This window comes from Rhinoderma darwinii, chromosome 10 (genome assembly GCF_050947455.1).
Source record: "Rhinoderma darwinii isolate aRhiDar2 chromosome 10, aRhiDar2.hap1, whole genome shotgun sequence".
In the NCBI taxonomy this organism is placed as follows: Eukaryota; Metazoa; Chordata; class Amphibia; order Anura; family Rhinodermatidae; genus Rhinoderma; species Rhinoderma darwinii.
The window spans coordinates 25450326-25468373 of NC_134696.1; the positions used below are offsets into that span (position 1 = coordinate 25450326).

General features: G+C 39.9%; 1 protein-coding gene across 1 annotated transcript in view; it reads right to left on the reverse strand.

Moving 5' to 3' along the window:
- The window catches only part of WNT4 (Wnt family member 4), a 53591-nt gene extending 48987 nt beyond the window's left edge, over positions 1 to 4604 (reverse strand). The window contains exon 1 of the mRNA XM_075840777.1: positions 4159 to 4604. Within this exon, the coding sequence (XP_075696892.1) occupies positions 4159 to 4235 (77 nt within the window). The 5' untranslated portion in view covers positions 4236 to 4604. The remainder of the gene's footprint in view (positions 1 to 4158) is intronic.
- Positions 4605 to 18048: the final 13444 nt, after the last annotated feature.

Below are 18048 nucleotides of genomic sequence, written 5' to 3' on the forward strand. Positions count from 1 at the left end.
TTAACATACCAAGAGTTTAAGAGGCTGAATGACTCAATGGTAAGTTAAAAAAAAAAAATACAATCAAAAAAATAAATATATATATATAAATATAATAATAAAAAAAGCAGAACATAAATAGAAGATAAATAAAATACAAAAGCTAAAAAAACAAACAAAAATAAGATAAACAATTGGTTTAAAAATGTAACAATAATTAGCAATACAATTTTGTACAAAAATAAATATGTAAAAAATATTTAAATAGGAAATATATGAAGTCTTTTTCTACAAAACATATCTATCAATAGTCTATAAAAAAAGTAAAAATACAATAAAAAAATACTTCAAATATTAAAATGTTCTATTCCATTAGTTTCAATATGTACTTTTATTTTATTTTTTTAATTTTTTTTAATTTTAATAAAAGCCTATTTCTAACCTCAGAGGTCAAAATGAGCTGTAAACAATTCTAAATGTGGATTGGAGCAGGAATATTTTCAGTGACCCAGTATTATGGGTGAATCTCAATTTTAGCTCCATGAAATGTATATTACAGATGAGATTACTTTATCAGCAATACATAACAGACAGGCTTCACTTGCAATTGAGCAAAGCTCCCTGAGGATAGACAAGTGACCTACACAACAGACACAGTTGAGAATCTCTCCCATATCTTTTGTATTATGTTACATTTTATGCAGCAGATTTGACATTTCACGCGCATTTCTATAGGATCCTCACTGTTTCTTGATACCTTAACTAAATAATACTTTAAAAGTCTTCCATAGAAAAGGTAGTTTGGGGAGAACTAAATATCCCAGCATTTCCTGCAAGCATTTAACTAACAGCTCATTCTAGCAGTCATGGTTCCCTCCAATATATGATATGATACAATAAATAAATGTCATTTTTAATGTTCTTTTATTCTCTAGTTATGGCAAAAGATACTGGACTGTGGAAGTCTCCCCACTGTTACCGCTAGGGGTCATTTATACTTTGCCCCCTTGGCTCCAGATTTTTTAGAAGTCTTTACCTTGAGCCACATACAATTTAGTGTTGAATTATTGCATACAATGATGGTGCACTGTTCCCCCATCTATGATGACAGCCGCTCCTTCCATGTCACTCTTCATACTCAACTTAACCAAAGATTTCACTTTTTCCCATCTGGATTAACCTGATAATGTGTCTCTCAGTCATTACTGGGCATTTACTTTGCAAACAGACCTGAATGGAGTTACAAATGGAGTCTGCAAGTGTAAACCAAGGAGCAACTACATGAGCTACTATGGAGGAAAGACAGAAAGATACATCACAAAGAAAGACTAATCTTATATAGAACTGTATACAAAAGCAGTATGCAAGATGTAAGAGTATACACATAGGCAGATATATGTGTACAGATATAGCAGAGCTGAATTTGTCACTTTTTGGGGACAGTTAAAAGCTGAAAGCTCAGGTGTAACGGCTGATAACCCAACTCCCTCTTTTAGACATGGGGTGTAGGGATCTGAGATATGAGGAGCTGATTTTAGTGATTCTAACACTAGAATTGGTAGACATTGCTGAATTTTTTTCTCTAACAAAATTTTGGCTCCTCTGGTTAAAGAAATCTGACAATGGTGACTCTGCAGAGCTACTACAGGTATCACTAGATCACCCTTGTGTGCACCCTGCCAAACAGCACCTCATATCTCAACTTCCTGGACCCCTGTCAGTATGAGATTGAAGGGAGGTGGGAGTAAACTAGGGTATGTTCACATGAGGCAGATTTGTTGTAGAAATTTATGTGATTGTTTTATTCATCTGAATGGGGCTGGCAGAAATCCATGTACATGCTGCAAAAACAACCACGTTCAGATGAATGGAACTGATTTTCAGTTGCAGAAATTTCTTGCAACTAATCTGCGGCGTGTGAACTTAGCCTTAGGTTGTTGTGGATGTCTACGGAAAAAAAATTATCTATCTATCTATCTATCTATCTATCTATCTATCTATCTATCTATCTATCTATCTATCTATCTATCTATCTATCTATCTATCTATCTATCTATCTATCATCTATTTATATACAAAAGTAGGCAGCACTCCAATAGAAAGTGAAAAAAGTGAATTTCTTTATCCGCCCTGGTGCAATGTTTCGGCTCTAAGGGCACATTCACACGTGGTGGAATTGCTGTTGAATTCAGCTGTGGACAGTCCGCAGTGGAATTCTGCAGCAGCCGTTTTTTACATTTGTTTCTATACATTTCTAGGAAAGTTAGTTCAGACGTTGCAGAAAATAACTGTGCTCATGACGTTGCGGAGGAGAAGCGGAATTTCACTGCGTATTTCAGCCTTTGCAATGCAAAAACTGAAATCTGTGGCAAGTCCGCTGTGTTTTCTGCAACGCTGAATTACCTGTCAAATATGCAAATGTTAGTGCAGATTCGTTGCGTAATTGCCCCAAATCTGCACCAACATTTGCAGCGGAAAAACTCTGCCACGTCTGAACGTGCCCTAACACTGGAGCCTTTCTCAAGCCTTTCTCATGCTTTTATATGCGTAGGGATAGAATTGGGAACTTTGGTCGGATCCCTGAGGCGTGCACCAATCCATATCATCACTGGTGCCGCTGGACGGTGGATTTGTATCTATCTATCTATCTATCTATCTATCTATCTATCTATCTATCTATCTATCTATCTATCTATCTATCTATCTATCTATCTATCTATCTATCTATCTATCTATCTATCTATCTATCTATCTATCTATCTATCTAATCTCTGTAGTTTAGTTGCCCTAGTTTATCATCACAAACTCCCTCATGTTTTCTCTTGTACTTCATCTCCTGTCCCCTACAAACTCTTCAACTCCCATTTATTCCTACAATATTTGCTACTTTTCATGCACTTGGTAGAACGCTGCACAATAAGTGTAATAAACCAGGCAGAATCAGTTGCATGTAACATTTCCCATAGTCATTGCTATATTGTGTTACGATATAATTTGTCCTTTTGGGCACAGAGGTCCATTACCGAGGATCTGGGCATGGACTTGCTGAGTACTGGTGATAAAGCACCTGTTGTGTTGCTGGGTGTAAGGTAAGAGGGGTGAAGGAAGCTCAATGTAATATCAGAGTAATATGTATAGGAAATTGGGATTACTTGTAAACAGAGCTGCACTGTCCTCGGATGGAGATTACCACCACACTGCAACTAAAATAATCCCAGCAAGGACCAGGTCACTGCCATACATCATGCAGAACAGACACCTATATCACATCAGATATGAGCTGGCACTGCCAGCCTTAATGCATTAATATCTCATACCAATGGAGTAAGTAGATTTCTAGCTCTTCAGCCCAGTCTCACAGCCTAACAATAGATATAATGAGCTAAACTCAAACTGTTACGAGTCTTATGGATCTGATCAAGAGTGAGATGATTGCTAGCTCTTCAGTCTAGGAAATTTTGTGGATACCTTTACTACCCTTGTCATAATAAGAAATGGGTTGATTGCTAGCTCTGTAGCCCAGGACGTTCTGCCGATGTGGACAATTAGAACTGATCACAAAGAAGTGAATGCTAGTTCTGCTGCCTAGAAAGTTATGCAGATATAGTCTGAAACCTGGATATTATTTACTTTTGGATAGCAAAAGTGACAAATGGATTAATAATATCTGAGTTGATTGCGAGCTCTTTAGTTCAGTAAGTTCTACAGAAGCCTATATAGTGTTTTAACATTGGATAAACTTTTTCCCTGAGATGTCTGAGCTGCTACCGATCTAAAGGAGAAGTTTTTATCAATTGCATTAATAATATCTGATCACAAAGCAGAGTTGATTGTAAACTCTGCTGCCAATGGAGTCCTGCAGAAGCCTCCAATGCTGCTACCACTGGATATTACACCTATGATACATCCAAAGGTCTTAAAGCTGCCAATTGCGTTAATAGTATCAGATCAGTGATTACTGAGTGTCTTTATTGCAAGTTCTTCAGCCTAGTAATTTGCTGGAGTGATACATGCTGGTTTAGTTTTATGACCTGCAGTACCTGACCTCCTATGAGGTGAGACTCAGCAGGTGACAGATCACTACCTGGGCATTTAAATCACTTTACTTCTTATTGTTGCACCCTTTAATCCATACATTTGATTCATAGTAACATGGAAGGTAATAATGTCATAACTTACAGCCAGTTGCTAGCATTTGCAGAGAAAACAGCTAAAATCATCATCAACAAGGACCTCAAGAAGTATTCAGGGGTCATCCTGAGGAGCTGGGGGGTTCCCAAAATAAAAGTGTAGAAATACAAAATATAGAACAGGTTGTTGTAGGTCCTCAGTGGTCAATATCCAAGAAGATATAGAGTGACCCAGCTAAGTCCAGTCTTCTTCCCTGTCTCCTCTAATGAATGTATCCAGGAGCAGATCAGGACAGGGGAAAGTTATGTGCCAGCTCTAATGTCCAGAGGGGTGAAGCTGGCAGACAGCTGGGTATGGTGGTCCTGGTAGGAGCTAGTGATCCTTCCTTAGGAGGGCACTGCAGGTGGCATCAGCACAGTGACCTCTAGATGGTGACAGCAGCCGGTTGTTACAGCACTGAGCACAGCATGGCACACTCCTATAGCAGTGCCTCCTGCCTGGGTCAGGCGCAGAATGTCAGCTCAGCTGCAGGAGTCCCGGGATGGAGCAACCAGAGAGGGGGCAGAGGGGAGGAGGAGACAGGGGCAGGTCTGGGATGGTGATACCCAGGCGGGGTTACAAGGCTCAGACACCCCCCTAGGGGAGGGACATGGGATTATATGTGCAGCTTGTTGTACAGGCTGGGTTCATTCATAGCACTGACAGCCTGGAGGAGAGGAGGAGGATGCGTCTGTCTGCGACTGTGGATGAGACAGTTCCAGCCTGGTGCGCACAAGAGGCGCAGGGAGCTGCAGCCAGGAGCTTATGTTACTCTGTTATTATGAGTCTCTGCTGATTATTTATAAATAATAGTAAAAAATAACAATAATAGTAACAATATAATAAAACATATAATAATAATAATAATAATTATAATAAAAAACGACAATATAATATTAACCCCTCCGGGACTGAGGCATTTTTTTTAATTTTTAACCTTTGTTTCTCACTCCCTGCCATCCAAGAGCCATGCGTTTTTATTTTTCCGTCAATAGAGCGGTGTGAGGAGTTGTAGTTTCTATTGGAACCATTTAAAGTACCATATAATGTACTGGGAAACCGGAATAAAATTCTTTGCAGGCTGAAATTGGAAAAATGCAATTCCTCCATTGTTTTTTGTGGTTTGTTTTTACGGCTTTCACCGTGTGGTAAAAATGGCAACTTTAAATTTACTCTGCGGCTCATTACGATTACGGTGATACCAAATATATATATATATATATATATATATATATATATATATATATATATATATATATATAATAAATATTATTACTTTTACAAAGAAAAAGCTATTTATTAAAAAAAATTGTTTTGTTTCACCACATTCTGAGAGCCATAACTTTTTTATTTTTCCTTCTATTGAGTGGTGTGAGGGCTTTTTTTTTGCGGGACAAGCTGAAGTTTTTATTGGAACATAAAACTTTTTGATTACTTTTTATAAAAAAATGTTGCACTGCTAAGTTGATAAGAAAAAAACAGCGATTCTGGCGGTTTAGATTTTTTTATTTGTTACGATATATTGTACTAATAGTTTGGACCATTGTGGGGGCGCCAAAAACCTGTCAGAGGGGTGGCCCCTCTTTTTAACGATGACCGCAGCATTTGAGGGGTTAAACGGCCAGGAACAGCGCGATTGCTGTTCCTGGGCGTTAGTCCCGGGTGTTAGCTGTAAAACACAGCTGACCCCCGCAGCGTATGGAGCGGGCTTAATGTGTGAGCGCGTTCCATACATTACCCCACCACCTGCTCCACGACATGCTATTACGTCGTGGTGCGTGAAGGGGATAATAATAAACAATATAATAATAATAATAATAATAATAATAATAATAATAATAATAATACTGCAGGCTCTTTTAAATATAGTTGATGTGAACTATTATTTTTGGGAGCTTCGGCTGATATTATTTTATATGCACTCTAGTGATAGCTAATATTTTTTTTTAACCTGATTTGTGTTTTTCCAATGCGCAAATGGTATCCCGATTCGCTGGCCATTAGGATACCTTGATTTTTATTTTTTGATTTTGCAAGGTTTGAAAATTGCTTTGGCAAATTTAGGAGAATCATAGACTGATCGATTCTCATTATATTCTATGGACTGGGGAATATGCAAATTGAGAAATCTGGCGAATTGGCCAATTCAGGCGAAACTCTGAGTTAAAGGGTAACTAAACTTTCCAAAAACTTTTGACAGGTCATAGTGACAGGTCCGAGCACTGAGAACCCCCGTTCGCTAAAATTCTTAGTTTCTGATTGGCTTTCCTCGGAAAGCCGAGTGAGCGGGGCACGGACTCTTAGGGCATGATCAGACGTGGCAAAATTGCTCTGGAATTCAGCTGCGGACAGTCCGCAGCGGAAATCCGCAGCGGAAATCCGCAGCGTATACGTTTCTCCATTGCCTACCACAGCTTTGTGGTTGGGTTCGTTTACACGTTGCGGACAATTACGCTGCGGAGCATAGGCTGCGGAGCGGAATTTGGTGTCCGCAGCATACAATGGTTGTTGCGGACGTGTAGCGGACTTGTTGTGGACTCATTGCGGAATTTCTCCATTGACTTCAATGGAGAGTCAAAATTCCGCAATGAAGTCCGCAGATGTTATGTGTGCTGCGGAGCGTATTGGTTTTACTAACATGACATTTCTTCATTCTGGCTGGACCTATGTATTTCTAGGTCTACAGCCAGACTGAGGAAGTCAATGGGGCTCCCGTAATTACGGGTGACTACGTGTGTGCACCCATAATGACGGGAGCGTTGCTAGGCGACGTCAGTAAATAGTCACTGTCCAGGGTGCTGAAAGAGTTAAGCGATCGGCAGTAACTGTTTCTGCACCCTGGACAGTGATTTCCGATCACAATATACATCAACCTGTAAAAAAAATACAAGTTCATACTTACCGAGAACTCCCTGCTTCTTCCTCCAGTCCGGCTTCCCAGGATGATGTTTCAGTCCAAGTGACGGCTGCAGCCGATCACAGGCCAATCACAGGCTGCAGCGGTCACACTGACTGGCGCGTCATTCAGGGAGATCGGGCTGGATGCCGAAAGAGGGACGCGTCACCAAGACAACGGCCGGGTAAGTATGAATTTGTTTTTACTTTTACTAGAGAAAGGGCTGTCCCTTCTCCCTATCCTGCACTCATAGAGAGAAGGGAAGCCCTCTTCCCCTCAATACGCAACGGCTAATCCGCATCAATTTAATGCCCATTTTAGGCAAAGCCGCAACAGAATCTGCAACGCGGCATTGATGCGGACAGTGGCGGAAAAACTCTGCAACGTCTGGGCATGCCCTTGGGGCACGTTCAGACATGGAGGAATTGCTGTGGAAACCCGCAACAGACAGTTTGTCAATTGGTTTCAACACCTTTTTAGTTAACTTCGTGCAGACGTTGCGTAAAACTCCGCTGCGGAACATAGGCTGCGGTGCAGAATTTTCAGACCGCAGCATGCACTGTAAGTTGCGGACTTGTTGCGGAATTTCCCCATTGACTTCAATGGAGTTTCAAAATTACGCAATGAAATTTGCAGATGTAATGTGTGTTGCGGATTTGCTGTGTGTTGTGTTGCAGATTTCTTTCAGGAACAGGATATTTCAGGCTTATTACATGAACACAGAGCTATTACCACAGCCAGATATAGGCAAATGGATATGGACGTGTCCACTCTTATTAACCCCTTCCCGCTCCTGGACGTACTATTAGGTCATGGTAGCTGTGTCGTTTGCGCTCCATGACCTAACAGTACGTCTCGGGAGTAACGGCCGTTTCGGCCGTCCTTCCGACACATACAGGAGCTGTGACAGCCTACAGCGAGGACCGATCGCTGTGTCCCCGCTGATTAACCCATTAAAAGACGCGTTCAGTAGAGATCGCGGCTTTTTAGGGGTTAAGCTGCCATCGCCGGCCTGCTACACGATAGCGGCCGGCGATGGTGACTATGGCAACCGGACACCAAACAATGGCGTCCGGCTATGCCATCGACGGAAGCCTAGTGGGTCCTGACAAAGTCAGGACCCACTATGCTTGCTGTCAGTGAGTAGCTGACAGTTCTAATACACTGCACTACGCATGTAGTGCAGTGTATTAGAATTGCGATCAGGGCCTCCTGCCCTCAAGTCCCCCAGTGGGACAAAGTAATAAAGTAAAAAAAAAAAGTAAAAATAAGAAAATAAAAGTTTTAAAAGTATTAACAGTAAAAATCCCCCTTTTTCCCTTATCAGTCCTTTATTATTAATAAAAATATATAAACAAACAAATAAAGTATACATAATTGGTATCGCCGCGTCCGTAACGGCCTGAACTACAAAATTATTTTGTTATTTATCCCGCGCGGTGAACGCCGTAAAAAAAAAAAATAATAAACCGCACCACAATCACAATTGTTTGGTCACTTCACCTCCCAAAAAATAGAATAAAAAGAGATCAAAAAGTCGCATGTACCGAAAAATGGTGCTGATCGAAACTACAGTTTGTTACGCAAAAAATAAGTCCTCGCACGGCTTTATTGATTGAAAAATAAAAAAGTTATGGCTCTTAGAATAAGGTAACACAAAAAGTGAATGATTGTTTACAAAACGTATTTTATGGTGCAAACGCCATAAGACATAAAAAAAAACTATAAACATCTGGTATCGCCGTAATCGTATCGCCCCGCAGAATAAAGTGAATGTGTCATTTATAGCGCACGGTGAACGCTGTAAAAAAAATAGAATAAAAAAACAATAGTATAATTGCTGTTTTTTAGTCACCACGCCACCTAAAAATAGAATAAAAACTGATCAAAAAGCCGCATGCACCCCAAGAAAACTACAATGAATTCCTTAAGGTGTCTAGTTTCCAAATTGGGGTCACTTTTGGGGGGTTTCCACAGTTTTGGCACCACAAGACCTCTTCAAACCGGACATGGTGCCAAATAAAAAAGAGGCCTCTAAATCCACTAGGTGCTCCTTTGCTTCGGAGGCCGATGCTTCAGTCCATTACCGCCCGAGGGCCACATGTGGGATATTTCTCTAAACTGCAGAATCTGGGCAATAAGTATTGAGTTGCGTTTCTCTGGTAAAACCTTTTGAGTTATAAAAAAAATTGGTATAAAGAGGATTTTCTGACAAAAAAAATAAATGTAAATTTCACCTCTACTTTGCTCTAAATTTCTGTGAAACACCTAAAGGGTTCATAAACTTTCTAAATGCTGTTGTGAATACTTTGAGGGGTCTAGTTTCTAAAATGGGGTGTTTGATAGGGGTTTCTAATATATGGGCCCCTCAAAGCAACTTCAGAACTGAACTGTAACCTAAAAAAATAAATAAATTAGGCAATACTTTGCTTCTTACATTATACTGATAATGAGCCGTGCCCACCCCGAGATGACCCCAGTTTTGACCGTTTGTATAAACGGAGACCCCTATTAGACCGTTTCAGTGCCCGGTTTTCCCAAGCATTCACCCCCGAGAATTGTATTTCTATTGATGAGTCCCTGGTACATTTTAAATGGAGGGTTCAATTCCGCGAGTACCTGCCGGGTAAGAGGGCAAGGTATGGCGTGAAGATGTATAAGCTGTGTGAGAGTGCATCAGGGTATACCTACAGGTTTAGGATATATGAAGGGAAGGACAGCAGTATTCAGCCCCCAGAATGCCCCCCCCCCTTACTGGGAGTTAATGCAAAAATTGTGTGGGATTTGGTGCTCCGGAGCAGCGTAAACATGTTCTGTGGAATGATGAATCACACTTCTCTATCTGGCGGTCTGATGGACGAGTCCGGGTTTGGCAAATGCCAAGAGAACGTTACCTGCCCAACTGCATTGTGCCAACTGTAACGTTTGGTGGAGGAGGGACAATGCTATGGGGTTGTCTTTCAGGGGTTGGTCTCAGCTTCTTAGTTTCAGTAAAAGGAAGTTTTAGCCTTAAATGAATAGTTGACAATGTATTAGGGGGCCAGGCCGAGTCTACCAGAATGGGAGCTGTTCTTTGTCAGCAGCTCTCTACTGTGGCAAATCTAGGGGTCCCCCTGTTAGAAGGAAAATGTTGTAATCTCCGTTATTTAACCTTCTAAATGCCAAATTCATAGGCATAGTGACCAGAGCATTTACTCTGAAGAGCATGGTAACATCATCAGCCCGGGTTTCCTCTGTAGTTAGACAGCTATGCTTCTTTTTTGAGGATTTTAGAGTAACACGTCAACAAAAGCGACTGTTTCAGGGTCTGTTCACACTTGCTATGAAAGAGACAGTTGCATTTTCTGCATCAAGTATACAATGGGGTAGATTTATTAAGACTGGTGTCATACACCATTCTTAATAACCAACTCGCTGGTGTAAGATGCATTACATTTATTAAGAGGCGAACGCCATTTAAAAAAATGTGTCGCATCTTTCCACTGGCCGTGTGTCACAATTGTGGTGTAACGACCGTGCCTCAACTATCCCCCTCCCATCATGTAAATTAAAAAAATACATACTCACCTCACCGCTCCTTTTCGCTTCTTCCAACAAGGCCCACTGCGGCTCTCTCTTCATGCCGCGGCTCATTCAAGATGCTGATACTGGACATTGTCACACAGATACTGACAGACAAATGCCCAGCCTCAGTTCCTTAAATGAGCCATGGCATGAAGAGAGAGCCGCAGGGGACATGTTGGGGACAAGAGAAATGGAACAGTAAGGTTAGGTGAGTAAAAATATTAATTTATTTTATTTTATGTATCAAAAGGGGAAGAGGAGTAGTCAGATCGGGAGAGGGAAAGGTGGAGGCCCGGCATGGACTTCTACCTTGCTATGCCCTACAGACTCAAATCTATGCCAGTAAGGAGCTGGCGTAGATTTCTGCTATAATTTACGCCAGTTTTCGTTAGTAAATTATATTAAATCTGACGTTCCAGCGGAGGCCTTGCCCCTTTGGGCTAAGCTCCACCCACTTTTCCACCACATTTGGCAAGTGGCGAGAAAAGTTAAAAGTCTGAGATATTTTTACGACAGAAAACTGGTATAAAACTTTTAATAGTTTCCCTTCAATATGTCTTCTATTAGGCTTTATTCATTTTGGGGGAGAATTATTAAGACTGGCATTTCATACGCCATTTTTAATAAGAAACAAATGAGATGCGACACAGTTATAAATAAGGCGCATCTCCCGCTGTCCATGCGCCACTAATTGAAATCTTCCCGCTATAATTTCCGCCAGTTTCTGGCATAAATTATAGTAAATACAGCAAGCCGTGGATGGCAACGCCCCCTTCTGCTAAACTTCACCCACTTTTCTAAAAGTGGCAAGAGGCAGAATTGGCACAAAAGTCATAGTTCTTCCCACAAATTGCTACTTTTCAATGCCAGAAAACTGTTGTGGGAATTTTTTTATTACCAGACATATACTCAGCTGTATGGCTAAAAAATTTAAGCGACATACAGATAAATACGTCTTCCTGTTGCCTTTCAATCTTGGCCGGTGCAACAAGCGCCAATCACGAGTGATCGCTTGTCCCCATACATTATTATCATGTCGGCAGGACGTCTCCCTGTTTACACACCAAGCTGTGCTGCCGACAACAATAATATTTCAGTTTTTTAAAACATTTACACAGGGCAATTATCGGCATTGAGCGTTCTATGATCACTTGTCTGCCCGATAATTGCCCAGTGTAAAACCCCCTTTAGTCCTGCAGTCATGGAACCATTGGGAACACGTATATATTTGTTTGCAAATGTAAATGTTTTTCTTCTAATAAAAGAGACGACACAAAAGTTTTAGTTAGAATTTATAATTTATTTCTAATACCTACAATTATCATTAGTTTTACCCTACAGCCCATATTGCTATTCTATTCTTACTAGTTATAAGGTCCCTATCCCTAAAGATGTTGATCCAGAAGAAGGCAAAAACCCCTGGACACTTTCAGCCAATCTATGTCACAGGGGGAAAACTCCTTCTTGACCCCGGGAAAAGACGATCAGTCAAACCCTGGATCAAACCCTACTATTATACTTATTATTGTTACATAGTTAGTACGGTTGAAAAAAGACACATATCCATCAAGTTCAACCAAGGATGTTATAATTATTATTACTACTATTACTAATGCTATTTTTACTATTATTCTTCTTATTATTTTTACTATTATTACTGCTGCTACTAATGCTATTATTACTATTATTATCATTATTACTACTGCTACTGTTATTATTACTATTATCTTTACTACTTTTATTTTTATTAGTGCTACTATTAAATTACTTAACATTATTATTACTATTATTATCATGTCATGCCTATTATTATTATTATTATTATTATTATTATTATTATTATTATTATTATTATTATTATTATCCTACTATTAATATGAATTAGATCCCTATACCTAAAGTTGTTGATCCATAAGAAGGAAAAAACCCTGGCCACTTTTGGCCAATTTGGGACACAGGGGAAAATTCCTTCTTGACCCCGGGAAAAGGCGATCAGTCAAACCCTGGACCAAGTCTAATTATCTTATTAACAGTTATCTAACTAATATGACTGTACTAATTTAATTACTACTACAATTATTATTAATGTAATAATTTTTTTTATACTTTTGTTACTGATATTATTAGACTTTAACTATTCTACTATTGCAGCTATTATGGATACCACTATTATTAATACTATTCCTATTATAACACTATTATTACTATTATACTATATTATGATATCCCTATGCCTATACTGTTGATCCAGAAGAAGACGAAAAACCCTGGACACTTTCAGCCAATTTGAGTCACAAGGGGAAAATTCCTTCTTGACCCCGAAAAAAGGCGATCAATCAAACTCACTACTTTTATTAACATCTATCTAATGAATTATTATTAATATAGTCGTATTTATCTAATTACTGCTGGTATCACATTCATATTATAATTCTATAACTAGATTATTATTATTATTTAACTAATATTACTATTATACTATATCATTTGTACTATTGCAACTAATTATTTATATTATACTATTTCATACTTTTATGCTTTTAATATTATTTCAGCTTTGAGAGGTTTACCCAGGATTGTCCATATTATGTTCCTCTTTCCTCTCATATGCTGGTCCACATATTGGTGGATGTTACTCTGCCTTATCCTAATTTTTCTTGTGATGTTCTTGATTTTGATTTTCCCGGAAAGTCGATGTAGCAGTGTACGGGCCCATGGACTTTCTATTGATTCACTATACCAACTGCTCGGCTTTCCGAGAAAAGCCAAACGAGAAAGCAAGCGGCTCAGCGCTCACACGTTCGCTTCTGCCGCTTCATTTTAGCGATCGGTGGGGGACTCAGTGCTCAGACCCCCAGCGATCAAAACTTCTGACATGTCACTATGACATGTCAGAAATTTATTGAACGTTTAGTTACCCTTTAAGTTAGTTCTGTCTTCAGACATTCCCATAATACCTTCTATATGGATGTAACTTCAACAAACCTTTCAAAAAGACAGCAAAATAGCCAATATTCCCACTAACTTCCATCTTGTAGAGAGGTGAAGGGAGAAGCTTCATACAATAGGCCAGTCTTCTTAGCTTTTCCTCTGGGGTGATGTTCATATAAGCTGAAAAAAATACAACCAGATAATGGGATCAATCATAAATGGACAGAAACCTTCACAAAACCCAGTGTTATAAATACACAGAACAATCATCCATAGAAGCAGGAAACAGAAGCAATGCCGGGACATCAGACACATTTTTTTTAATTAATAAACTTTATTTGATATTTTGTTGCCCATTTGGTGAGTTTTACTTTGGATTATTCTTTTTTTTATTATAATCACAGCAGCCCCCCTGAAGTTGTGCCGCATCCTCACAGGAATTGTTAAAGAAAGTTCATTCTAAACTTGTATAACTTTTCATTATACATGAATGACCATTATTTCCCACGATCCATGAAAACCCCTTAATATGGATCTGAGCTTGGGGTCACCTGTTACCAGTAAAAAGTAGAGACCCATCTGACAACATATAGTACAGGGAATGGTTAGTCACCCCAGTGTAAAGAATTCTACCTGATCCAACACTGGCTGAATGTCCGGTCCACACGGTCTCTGGTGCAGTCGTCACTCCAATGAAATGTCCTCCGGAGTTGTATCCAAATCATATAAAACAGTCAACATCTAGTGAAACCATTAAGTGAAAAGGTAACCTGTATGCTGCACACTTTACGGAATACAAAGTGCTACCCAAGCCGCCATCTATAGAGTTATTCATCTATATGGCTATCATAGCTCTTTACCAACTGGTGTACACTCAGTGAATCCTTTGGGGAATCCTTGTCCCCTATTATATTAACAACTGCTGGGAATTTTGCTTCTCAGACCCACATTATTCTTCCAAACAATGGAGGTCCCTGCCCATGCTAAAATGTCAGGACCTCTTCGTAGCATCTTTAGTTTTTCACAAAAAACCCAACAGTGCTGAGCCTGAGAGCCCATTCCCAAATGTCTAGGGGGTTGTTCAGCTCCAAAGTGTCCCAATGAATCAGCGGCTGGGCCCCAGTGCAAAATCTGTAACGACCCCTCACCTGCCACGTGCCAGTTATAATACTGGTGTCTCCATACGAGGCCCTCAGAGGGAACATCGGACGTCCTCACAAGACATGAACCTGAGATAATGTGTGTGCCATGCTTATATATCTCTTCATATTTCTACATAGTCATTTATGCAAGATACCTAACTAATGTGTTAATAAATGTATGTTTAATCTTATTAAAGGTTATAACGTGGCATTTTTATTTTTAATACAGTAATAATTCTTTGTTATTTTATTCTAAATTTTATTCAACCATTAGTGTCTACTATGAATACTTTGATATGCCAAATATCTGTTGCTATTTACCAAATTTAACCACTTCATTGCGCTTTTTTGTTTTCTTGCTTGCATTTAGATGATCAATTTTTATTTTACTCTTTGTATAGTCAGTCTTTCCCTTCTCAATTATTAGGGTGAAAGTGCACGTCTCTAAATTTTAATTCATTAAGAAATAGATTCTTGTTTTATTCTCACTATTTACTATCTTCTCTTTCCCTAAGGCCCTCGATGCAGCAAGCGCCGATCAAAAAAACAGCTAATTTCTGCCGACAAAGATAATATAAAAACTTTTAAAAACGATACAATCAGCAGATGAACGTGCGTTTGCTCGTTCATCTGCTGATCGCTGCCCTATGAACGCTCGTCTGCCCGATAATCGCCCAGTGTAAAACCCCCTTCAATTTCCTACAAAATGTAGAAGAAATATTTGGAGGCATAATATTGTTTTCCAAACTGGATACTATGGCTATCGCCAGGGCAGTACAGCCTGGGCCTGTTTATTTTACTACCAGAGCATGAACGGTAATGGTCAAAAAATCGTAACCTGGGATTTGTTTCCTATACCCCCCCCCCCCTCCAGGCCGCAATAAGTGACAGGAGCAACTTCTCTACACAGATAACCAAATGACTGCACTGATCAGGTAACATTTGTACCTTTTGTGGCAGTCAGACGGCTTTTCATATTTTTGACTGTAAAGTCAAAAGGTTCATTTACACGAGCCAAATATTGGTTCATACAAACGCTCATTCTCAATCATTGCCTTGTGTAAACAGGGCAGCGATCAGACGACAAATGTGCGCTGATCAACCGGTAAATATCTGTCAAATTGATACGGTTCAGACAGAAAAACACCTGTACACCTTCATACTAAATCACAGGCATATAGAAGTACAGTAGGGCCTCATGTATTCTTTTATGGGTGCCATATTACAGCTTAGAGGTTATAAAGAGCCATAATACGGATGTATGCATATGGCCCTGAAGCACAAATCACTGTAAAAGTTGCTACTGGCCATGATAGAAAGGTGTCAGAACACACAGAGCATCGAAGCTTGTGGCATTTGGGGCTGCGTAGCAACAGTCCGGCCAGAGTGCCCAATACTGACCCCTGTCTATCACCGAAAGAACCTACAATGGGAACGTGAGCATCAGAAATGGACCATAGAGCAATGGTAGAAGGCGGCCTGGTCTGATGAATCGCGTTTTCTTTTACATCATGTGGATGGCCGGGTGCGTACACGTTGCTTACCTGGGGAAGAGATACACCAGCATACACTATGGGAACAAGGCTGAGGCAGTCTGATGATCTGGGAAATGTTCTGCTGGGAAACCTTGGGTTCTGGCTTCAATGTGGATGTTATTTTGACACGTACCACCTACCTAAACATTGCTGCAGACCAAGTACACCAATTCATGCAAACAATATTCCCTAATTACAATGCCCTTATTCAACATAATAATGCCCCTGCCACACTGCAGACATTGTTCAGGAATGGTTTGAGGAACATGACAAAGAATTCAAGGTGTTGACTTGTTCTTTAAATTCTCCAGTTCTCAATCTAATTGATCATCTGTGGGATGTGCTGGAAAAACAAGTCCAATCCATAGAGGCCGCACCTCACAACTTACAGGACTTACAGCATCTGCGGCCAATGTTTAGGTGCCAGATACCACAGGAACCTTCAGAGGTCTTGATGGGTCAGAGCTGTTTTGGTAACACGAAGAGACCTACACAATATTAGGCAGGTGGTTTTAATGTTATGGCTCATCTGTGTATAAGGCATATATTATATAATTGGAAATATATATATATATATATGTATGTATGTGCCCTATCACTTCTGGCATCCCAGATGTTTGCATGCTGCCATCAACATCCAGACATCTGCAGACTGATGCACCAATGTCAATGTGCCAACACATCGTCTTGAAGTTTAGATGCTCCAACACTGTAGGTCCTGGCTGGGGACAATAGAGAAGGTTCCAGGACCTACACAATTGTTGCCTTAGACTTGCCACTGTTGGAGTTCCACTTTCTGTTGATATTACCACTGAGGTATTAAAGGACTATTTTTGTACAAAGCTGCATTAACCGGATTTACATATCATTAGGTGCAGGATTTATGTGAATTTCACTGTAGTAAAAGATTAGAAACTATAGCAATAACTCCCATATAATGCAATAAAACAGGGCTATACAGTGCTGAAATAACCCACATACAATGCTATATACATAGTGCACACAAAATATCTGCAATGCAATGAAAGAAACACGTGTTAGAATAACATTAAAGCAAATTGAGCCTCGGTGAATTTTAGGCAGCACCTCAGAAGATCCCAACCCATCTCTTATGAGTCTGGTGGGTGAGACACTTTCACTGGTATTTTTTATCATGTTATATCTTGTTTTAACTTCCAGATTGATGCTGGAAAACCCCATAGAAGTATTTTCACTGTAAGACATTCCTACAGACTGAAAGAAAATCTCTTCATAGGAAAGCTTCCACCGTTTATTCAGATACCTAAAGGATTGAAAATTCAAATATACATAAAACCTTAGACAGCCTTATAGTGGAGGTAAGGGGATATCATCAGAGCTGAATATAAATTTATGGAGACTCCTGGGCATAACATTGTGAGGGGGGGGGGGGGTGCTTCACTCTGAAACACAATGCCATCATATAGTGCCATACAGCACTCAAATCAGCAGCCAACCTACCGTCAGCAACTGTTAAGCCCACTTAATGCCCCTTCTACCCAACTTGAGTTGTCATCCCCCATAAGAAGCAGTGATGGAGTAGCATTTACTGGCCCCAACAAAGGAATCAATTCTGAGGGCCTACAGTCAATCTCTACAGAACATATGGACGCCCACTTGAAATTATGTTGCTATCATTGCAAACAAAGGTTATACCATTAATGAATTGTTATTATTCAATTAGTGAATCCACCCATAAGAATTGTCTCTAGTAATGGCCTCCTAATCAGCTTGAGGTGGGGTTGTCTTCTGCTGGATGTTTGTGGACCATTATTAAATCAGAACATGGGCCCACTGGAGGATCCTCTGGTGG